This window comes from Chaetura pelagica, unplaced genomic scaffold (assembly GCF_000747805.2).
Source record: "Chaetura pelagica isolate M959 unplaced genomic scaffold, ChaPel_1.0 scaffold741, whole genome shotgun sequence".
Taxonomy (NCBI): domain Eukaryota; kingdom Metazoa; phylum Chordata; class Aves; order Apodiformes; family Apodidae; genus Chaetura; species Chaetura pelagica.
The window spans coordinates 289,508-299,355 of NW_009954634.1; the positions used below are offsets into that span (position 1 = coordinate 289,508).

The 9,848-nt window shown below is 51.3% G+C and overlaps 1 protein-coding gene across 1 annotated transcript in view; it reads left to right on the forward strand.

Annotated features, from left to right (window-relative positions):
• NRTN (neurturin) overlaps positions 1-285 on the forward strand; it is a 2,815-nt gene extending 2,530 nt beyond the window's left edge. The window contains exon 3 of the mRNA XM_010005584.1: positions 2-285. Coding sequence (XP_010003886.1) covers positions 2-285 — 284 coding nt within the window. The remainder of the gene's footprint in view (position 1) is intronic.
• Positions 286-9,848: the final 9,563 nt, after the last annotated feature.

Sequence of the window (9,848 nt, forward strand, 5' to 3'; positions counted from 1 at the left end):
GGGCGGCGGGAGCTGCAGGTGAGCATCACCGACCTGGGGCTGGGCTACGAGTCGGACGAGACGGTGCTTTTCCGCTACTGCAGCGGCACCTGCGAGGCCTCCGTGCGCAGCTACGACCTGTCCCTGAAAAGCATGAGGAGCAGGAGGAGGATCAGGCAAGAGAAGGTTCGTGCCCGGCCCTGCTGCCGCCCGCTCTCCTACGACGACGACGTCTCCTTCCTCGACGCCTACAACCGCTATTACACCGTCAACGAGCTGTCGGCCAAGGAGTGTGGCTGCGTGTGAAGGGCTGGGTGGGAGAGGTGAGGGTGGCCCGGCCTTGAGAGCCCACCAGGAAAAGGGACAGAGGTTGTGGTGGGGACGCGGGGATGGCGACAGTGAGGACGGACCGACCCAACCCAACGTCCCTCGGAGATCGTCCCGCGGCTGCTGGAGCTGCCGTCACTGCTGGAGGCTGTTGTGTCCCCCCCGGGGGTCCCTGTCACCACCCCCAGGGGGGTGTGCAACAGGCACAGGGCACGTGCTGCCTTCACTGTGGCGCGTGTCACACGCACGGGTCGTGTCACCCGTGGAGGGGTGTGGGGAGGTGGGTACCCCCGGCGTGGGGTGACAAGTGCGGGACGTGCTGGGACGGGGTGGTGACGTGGGGGTGTGAGGTGCTGGGGGGTGTGCACAGGGGTGTGTGCACAGGTGGTTGTGCACAGGTCAGTCGTGCACGGGGGTGTGCACGGGTGGTTGTGCACAGAGCGTTGTGCACAGGGGGTTGTGCACAGGGATGTGCACAGGGGAGTGTGCACAGGTCAGTCGTGCAGAAGTGGTTGTGCACAGGGGTGTGCACAGGAGGGTTGTGCACGGGTGGTTGTGCACAGAGGGTTGTGCACAGGAGGGTTGTGCACAGGGGGTTGTGCACAGGGGGGATGTGCACTGAGGCTCTGGCTTCATTCCCAACTCGTGCCCTCTGGCCATTGGCTCCTCTGCTTCAAACTCACCATCATCTGAAGTAACTGGATCAACCTTCTGGTCCCCTGTGGGCAGCAGAGCTGGAGCCTGGGCACTGCCAGGGAGGGGACAGAGCCTGGGGAGGGGACAGAGCCTGGGGAGGTGGTGGAGCCTGGGGAGGTGATGGAGCCTGGGGAGGTGATGGAGCCTGGGGAGGTGATGGGGTCCAGGAAAGGTGATGGAGCCCAGGGAGGTGACAGAGCCTCTCGAGGCCACCCAGCCCTTGGTTCTGCAGCCCTGGGCAGGAGCACCCGTAGTTCAGCACCTCCCCAAAGCCAGCCCAGCTCTCCAAGCCCAGCCCAGCAGAGTTGCCCATCTCCTCAGCGGGGTTTGAATCGTGCAGGAGAGGGGACACGGGCCTGGGGGTTGGCTCCAGTTTGCATTTAGAGCAGTGTCACTCTTGTTTACTCTGCAGGGAAATAAATGAGGCCTCAGGCTTTTGCATTCTCTGGGCAGGCTCTTTTTGCTGCCCGGGATTGATGGGTTTTCTCCCCTTGGCTCCCTTCCCAGAAAAAGCAAATCATAAACAGAAAGAGAATATTGGTGTCATGTCCTGGGCATTAACCAAGGGAAAGTGCTCCAGTCTCTGCCTCCTGGTCCCAGCAGTGTCCCAGCTCCTTCATCTGCCTAAAGGGGGGAGGGAAAACCTTGCACCTTCATCCCAGAGTGGTGAGGAGGAGGAGGAGGAGCTGTTTGTAGGTGAGCACAGCAGCCCAGAGATGCTGCTGCAGGATTTTGGGGAGCAGGTTGGCATCTTCAGGGAGGGGACAGCCTCAACCCACCCTGGGGTCTCCTCCTGGCTCTCCTTGGATGAGCAGCTGCTCTCCCAGCCTCGACAAGGACCTGCCTGGTTGGGGGGGTTGGGTTGGTTGGTTGGTGTTGCTTTTTGTCATCCAAACACCCCTCTTGGCTGAGCAGAGCCAGGATGTAGTGGAGGAATATAAACACCAGCAGAGCCAGCAGCCTGCACTCTGTAAGGCTGAGTTTTTCCCCCTCACTGGTAGGAAAAAGGGAAAGGCAGAGCTATGGGGTGGGAAAACCATCCCCAGGGAATCACACCCCCTGGAGAACCTGCACCCCCGGGGCTACCAACACTGCTGAGACCGGGCAAACTCAAGCCACTCAGCACAGAGCTCCCAAAAGAGCCTTGCAAGGTGCTTCCCCCCCACCTCCAGGGAGAGTTTGCATTTCTGGTTTTGGGTGGAATTTAAAGCACACGAGGGGGGAGAGGAGCAGGAGGAACAGGAGCAGGATGGGACCAGGAGCTGGGCAGCTGGGACCTGCTCTGTGCTCAGGGCAGGAAGCTGCTCGCCCTTGAGTTTAAAAAAATCATGCATCTAAATCTAATAATAATAACAATAACTGCACTCTCAAGGGCTTGGGTGCTTTCCAGTGCTTGCTACTATGAAGCTAAAATTAGTTAGAGGAGCCTCCAGTGTGAAGGAAAAAAGGCACCAGAGCAACAAAGCAAGGTGAGGTGTTGAGCAGGACCAGGAGCCCAGGCTGCCCCAAGGCTGTCAGGAAAGGGAAATGGGCTTCATCCTGCCTCTAACCAGGACACAAGGTCACCCAGTCCAGCCCCCTTGCAGTGCACAGGGACCTTTCTAACCAGACCAGGTTGCTCAGAGACTGGTCAAGGCTGACCTTGAATGTCTCCAAGGATGGGGCCTCCACCACCTCCCTGGGCAACCTGGGCCAGGCTCTCACCACCCTCACACTCCACAATTCCCTCCTCATGTCTCACCTCAATCTCCCTCTGCCACTTTTCATCCATCCCCCCTTGTCCTCTCCCTCCCTGCCCTTGTCCCAAGTCCCTCCCCAGCTTTCCTGGAGCCCCTTCAGGCACTGGAAGCTGCTCTAAGGTCTCCCTGGAGCCTTCTCTTCTCCAGGCTGAACACCCCAACTCTCCCAGCCTGTCTCCAGAGCAGAGCTGCTCCAGCTCAAGGATGATCTTTGTGGCCCTTTTCTGGTCTTGCTCCAATAGGTCCATGTCCTTCTTGTGCTGAGCACAGAGCTGGACACAGTACTCACAGTACTACACCCTGCCTGTTCCTTGTTTTTTCCTGGGTGCAGTTGGGATTTGCAACCACAAACCTTCCCAACCAGGTCTTGACTGGGCTGGGATTGTCATGATGTGGCCCAAGGATGGTTTTTACTTGTGTGTCTTCTTCTGGACATCTTGCTTAGGGTCATCTTCTGTGTGAAGCTCCTTCAGCTCCACTGCTGGAGCGTCACTCATCCAATGCCATCCTGCACCACTTCCCTGCTGCCTGGGCATGGAAATGTGGTTCCAATAGAAAGGCTGATGTTTCCCTGATGCTTTCCATCCCTACAGCTCTCTCTGCTGTAATGGGAGCTGGAGCTGTCTGGAGGAATGTCTACAATGCAGAAAGGGCTACAGCAAAACCTCATCTGGCTCCTTCCTCATCCTCCCGGGCGTTATTTATTGTTAATTATGCAACATCTGCCCGGGGAGGGGGGTTGAGGTTGGGGTTTTGTATCTTGCTGCTTTGTGGCTTTGCTGTTTGCAGCAGCCCCACTCCCCAGGGCATCATAGAATCATGGACTAGTTTGGGTTGGAAGGGATCTTAAAGATCATCTAGATCCAAACCCACTGCATGGGCAGGGACACCTCAGAATCACCGAATGTCCCTGGCTGGAAGAGACCACCAAGATCATCCAGTCCACCCCTAGACTTAACAGCACAAGCTCCCACCAGCCCAGGTTGCTCCAAGCCCCATCCAACCTGCCCTTCAACACTGCCAGGGAGGATCAGGATGTTCCACAGGGTCTGAAAAAACCAGGAGGTTTGGAAACACGAGGAGCTGTTCAGAACTATTCCCATACTTGTGACAGGGCAAAAGATGAGTGTTATGTTATCCCAGGCTCTCCAGCAACGAGTTATGGACTATTTCATTGTGGTTTACTGAACACATCTGGAGAGGCAGGTCCCTGTGTTGGTGCAGTGCTGACCTGAGCAACCACAGCCCCGGGTCTCCCGTCCACCCAGGACTCGCAGGAATTGGGAGCCTGTTTGCTCCCGTGGGCTCACTCCCCTTTTTGGGATCTGTGAGGGGGGAAATGGGTCTCACAGCATTGTTTCCACTCGATGAAAGCACTGGCAGCAGGAGTTATTATTTAAACAGCTCCAGGAAGGCATCACTTTCCCAATTTATCAAGACTGATACTTATTTTGGGGGGAATTCGAGGCCTCAGCACCCTGCCCTGGGTACATCAGGCTGCCACGTGTTTGTGTTCTGGTTATGGAATCATTGACTGGTTTGAGTTGGAAGGGACTTTAAAGATCATCCTGTTCCAATCCTCCCCTCAGGAAGTGGGTTAGACATCTTGGTTGATCCTTGGCTCTACCTAAGCCTTCCCAGGGCATCTCCCAGTGGATCTTGCTGCTGGTTTTGGGCAGGATTTTGGAGGCTGAGCCTGTGGGTCTGACCTGGAGTGACCATGGACTAGTCACCCCTGTAGAGAGATGGTGTTTTCATCAAGGCTGCTTGTAGCAGATGGAGCTGGGACCTGTCCTGGGGTAAATCTAGAATCATAGATTAGTTTGAGTTGGGAAGGACCTTAAAGCTCATCCAGTCCCAACCCCCTGCATGGGCAGGGACACCTCCCACCAGCCCAGGCTGCTCCAAGCCCCATCCAACCTGCCCTTCAACACTGCCAGGGATGGGGCAGCCACAGCTTCCCTGGGCAACCTGGGCCAGGCTCTCACCACCCTCACACTCCACAATTCCCTCCTCATGTCTCACCTCAATCTCCCTCTGCCACTTTTCATCCATCCCCCCTTGTCCTCTCCCTCCCTGCCCTTGTCCCAAGTCCCTCCCCAGCTTTCCTTGAGCCCCTTCAGGCCCTGGAAGCTGCTCTAAGGTCTCCCTGGAGCCTTCTCTTCTCCAGGCTGAACACCCCAACTCTCCCAGCCTGTCTGATGTAGCCTCAAACTTGAGGCCCAAGAAGAGGGGAAAACAGGGCAAAAGAGGAGATTTCTTCCTCCCCCACCAGTAGGAGCAGGGTGGGAGCTCACGGCCCAGCCCGCTCTGCACCATCAGGATAAATCCCTTGGGATATTGTCAGGTCTGACCGACCATCTGCAGAAGTTGATGCAATGCATCTTTATTTTAGATACTCTCTATTTATTCAAAGTAACTTATGTTATTTATTTAGATACCCTAGTGTGCCATCTACGTAACACGTTCTCTCTCTCTCTCCCTTTCTCTCTCTCTCTCTCTCCTATTTTTTTACTTCTTATTTATTGAGCCAAATGGTGCCAAGAGCAGTTTACATTTATTACATTTTTACCATTTATTCCAAACGGGTTTGTTGGGTTTTTTTTTGGGGGGGGGAGGGGAGGGGAAAAGCAGTATGATACTATTTTTTTTAAAGGAACATAAACTCGGGTGTGATGCTGTTACATACTCACAAGAAAGTGAAAATAAAAGGAGGGTGATCTTGATTTCTTGCTGGTTCTTTTCTTTCACTGTGACAATGTCAACATGGGGGTGAAATGGGAAATTTAGGGGGGGGTTTTTTTGGAGAGCAGAGAAGGTCCATGTTGGCTTTTTGGTGCTGAAACCTCCGTGCACCTTTGCAAACAGCCCCAATTCTTTCTTATTTTTGTTTGAATCTGCTGCCAAACATTTATTTAAACCAATTATTTGAGACACTGGGCTGGTTTAACCACAGGTATAATCATCTTTTGTCCCTATCTTGTAAAGGTTCTTCCTGTTGGGTTGGCTCAAAGACGTGTCAATTCTGTCCAAAAAATCACGTTCATTTCAGAAAAGAGATAGAAAAGAGAAAGAAAACTCAAGGTCTGGGTAAGGTCAGCCAGAAAGAAAGTTTCAGCTGCTCATCTGGAAGCAGGGCTGAGTTTAGAAACATATTGAGTTTTATAGGGAAAACATCTCAAATCAGCAGCAGGGATTGGAGGGGGTTTATTGCTCGTCTTACGGGGAAGATGGTGGTGGTTCATCTTTTATGTTGCCATCTGAAAACCTGGCCAAGTTCAGGACACAAAGACTTTTCAAATGGCAAGAGTTGGCACCAACCTGCCCCTCATTACCCACACACCAGTCCCAGCCCAGCTCCTTCTCCCTGTTACTGGTTTCCAGTAGCTCCAGGGGACAGAAGGCAGAGGGATCTGCTGTTTGAGCCCCGTTTTAGCAGATATTGAGCCCATTTAACATTGACCCCTTGGCATTGCCCCCCTTCTAACACATCCTACCCCCCCCAGTTAACACCCAGGACCTCCAGTCAACATCCATGACCCCAGTTAACAACCCCCCCATCCCCCCTTAACACATATTAACCCCCCTGAACACACACTACTCCCAATTAAGACCTATTGCCCTGTTTTAAGACACATCACCCCAACTTCACACCCATTATAGTAGCAAGGAAACACCAGCTTTGAGAGCACTACCCCCCCTCCTCAGCCCAGTCTGTCCAGAAAAACACCCATTTTGGTATTTTCTTCAACTCTTTTTTTAATTTTCATTGAAAACCAGACTGAAACTGGTGCCTGTGGTGAGACTGGGTACAAACTCCTGCGTTTTATCTGTAAAACAGCCCATCTTGAGTGAAGCCAGTGAAGCAGCTCCAGTTGGCAACAACTGGGGAGAAAAAATAAAGGGGGGGGGAGAAATAAAAAAAGAAGCTCTTTTGAACCATGAAGGTTTATAGGAATGGAAAAAAAGGTCTGTTTATATTCCCCCTTTCATGCCACCCAGAGGCCTGACAGGCCTCGTGGCCGAGTCAAACATTCGGGCTCGAAGCTCCACTTTGTAAATATTTTAATGAAGCATCTTTGGAGACTCATAAATCTTCACGTGTGCACAGGGGTGGGTGCTCCAGAAAGCAAGGAAAGCTGCAGGGTTTCCTGCCAACCTCCCCAGGGGGAACAAAACACAGGGAGGGGAAAGGAAAAAAAAAGGGAAGAAAAAAGGACAACGTGAAGTTTTAATGATGAAATCGGAAAGAGCTGCTTGGAAAATCTGAGTCCTCCAAGATAGAAAGAATAAATAACAATCAAAGGGGGGAAAAAAAAAGGTTTGTGTGAGGCCAGGATGTGCTGGGGTGGGTTTTGGGTGCAATTTCTTGGTGCTGAGGTGGACGTTGCCAACTTTTGGCAGTGTAAGTGGGATGTTTTTTCACTGGCTGGTGCTTGATTTAAAGCCCCAGCTTCAAAAATCCAGGCTCTGAAAATGCTTTTCTGCCTTCATTTGTTCCTCTTCAAGTGGGCAAAAAGAGAGTGCTCAGCCCTACTGCTCACTTGGAGCTTTGCAAAATGACCTCCCAGTAAGAAAAACTGTGGGAAAATTAACCCAAAAATAAACCCAGCCCCACTTCAAACTGGAAAACACAGAATAAAAGTGAAGACAAGAGGGTGGAGTTTGCAAGTCTCAAAATAAAACCAAAAACCAAACCAAACAAACCTTCACAAGGCCAGATAAAAGATGATTTTTGTCTCCCAGTGTCTCTGGTAGTGCTACCAAAAATGTGAAGCCTGGGAACAAGGATGTTGGTGGCTTCAGCTGGTGCAGGAGGGAGCTTGGGGTGCCCGACAGCCCTGGAGGACACAGCTGGGATGGGTTCGTGTTCCTCTCGCAGCCTCGTGGGGCCAAACGTGGGGCAGGTTTCCAAAGCACTTCCCTGTGGGCTCAGGAAAGCTGGGAATCATGGAATCATGGGTTGGCTCAGGCACCTTCACACATCCAGAAGGACAAGCCCAGCCCTGATGAAGCTGTGGAGCATGTGAGGCTCCAGCTGCTGTGTTTTCAGGGTTTTGGGGTGTCTGAGGCTTTTGCCTTCCCCAGATGCAAAGTTCTGCTGAGCTGAGCAAGGGGAGGGTTTCTGTTTTTCCCAAGCTCTGCCTCTCTTCTCTGTTTCCCTTCAGCCCTCGTGTCTCTGCAGAGCAGAACTCAGACACTGCACCAAAAACTCCATTTCCAGCCTTGTGATCCCCCTGGTTTCCCAAGAGGAGCAGCCTCTTTCCCACAGCATTGCAGATAACATTAACATACAACTTTGTAAGGAATGGTATATAAATTAGAACTATTTGCAAAGGACTGGAAATAATAAGCTCATATAAAATGATAAATGTGTGTTATTAATGTTCCGTTGTCTTAATTGCAAGGCTTTTGTTCTCTATTACAGAATGAGAATATTCCCTGCAAAACAATTATTCTCCTGATTGTTGGTTAGATTAGCATTTGCCACAGGGCTTTATGCTTCACAAAATATTTTTGCTTGCATAAAGAAACCATGAAAGGCAGGCAGAGAGCAAACAGCAAAGTCAAAGAAAACACAACATATTTGCTCTTTCTGCTTTTATTATACAGTTGGTCATACATGGATGGGAGGGCTTCCCACATAAGGAAGAAGTCATTAGAGCTCACATGCTCTGTTCAGCATTTGAAGCGTGGGTATTTTGTGTGACATTCCAGAAAAAAAAAAAAAAAAAAAAAAGGGGGGGGGGGGAGAAATAAAAAAAGAAGCTCTTTTGAACCATGAAGGTTTATAGGAATGGAAAAAAAGGTCTGTTTATATTCCCCCTTTCATGCCACCCAGAGGCCTGACAGGCCTCGTGGCCGAGTCAAACATTCGGGCTCGAAGCTCCATTTTGTAAATATTTTAATGAAGCATCTTTGGAGACTCATAAATCTTCACGTGTGCACAGGGGTGGGTGCTCCAGAAAGCAAGGAAAGCTGCAGGGTTTCCTGCCAACCTCCCCAGGGGGAACAAAACACAGGGAGGGGAAAGGAAAAAAAAAGGGAAGAAAAAAGGACAACGTGAAGTTTTAATGATGAAATCGGAAAGAGCTGCTTGGAAAATCTGAGTCCTCCAAGATAGAAAGAATAAATAACAATCAAAGGGGGGAAAAAAAAAGGTTTGTGTGAGGCCAGGATGTGCTGGGGTGGGTTTTGGGTGCAATTTCTTGGTGCTGAGGTGGACGTTGCCAACTTTTGGCAGTGTAAGTGGGATGTTTTTTCACTGGCTGGTGCTTGATTTAAAGCCCCAGCTTCAAAAATCCAGGCTCTGAAAATGCTTTTCTGCCTTCATTTGTTCCTCTTCAAGTGGGCAAAAAGAGAGTGCTCAGCCCTACTGCTCACTTGGAGCTTTGCAAAATGACCTCCCAGTAAGAAAAACTGTGGGAAAATTAACCCAAAAATAAACCCAGCCCCACTTCAAACTGGAAAACACAGAATAAAAGTGAAGACAAGAGGGTGGAGTTTGCAAGTCTCAAAATAAAACCAAAAACCAAACCAAACAAACCTTCACAAGGCCAGATAAAAGATGATTTTTGTCTCCCAGTGTCTCTGGTAGTGCTACCAAAAATGTGAAGCCTGGGAACAAGGATGTTGGTGGCTTCAGCTGGTGCAGGAGGGATCTTGGGGTGCCCGACAGCCCTGGAGGACACAGCTGGGATGGGTTCGTGTTCCTCTCGCAGCCTCGTGGGGCCAAACGTGGGGCAGGTTTCCAAAGCACTTCCCTGTGGGCTCAGGAAAGCTGGGAATCATGGAATCATGGGTTGGCTCAGGCACCTTCACACATCCAGAAGGACAAGCCCAGCCCTGATGAAGCTGTGGAGCATGTGAGGCTCCAGCTGCTGTGTTTTCAGGGTTTTGGGGTGTCTGAGGCTTTTGCCTTCCCCAGATGCAAAGTTCTGCTGAGCTAGGCAAGGGGAGGGTTTCTGTTTTTCCCAAGCTCTGCCTCTCTTCTCTGTTTCCCTTCAGCCCTCGTGTCTCTGCAGAGCAGAACTCAGACACTGCACCAAAAACTCCATTTCCAGCCTTGTGATCCCCCTGGTTTCCCAAGAGGAGCAGCCTCTTTCC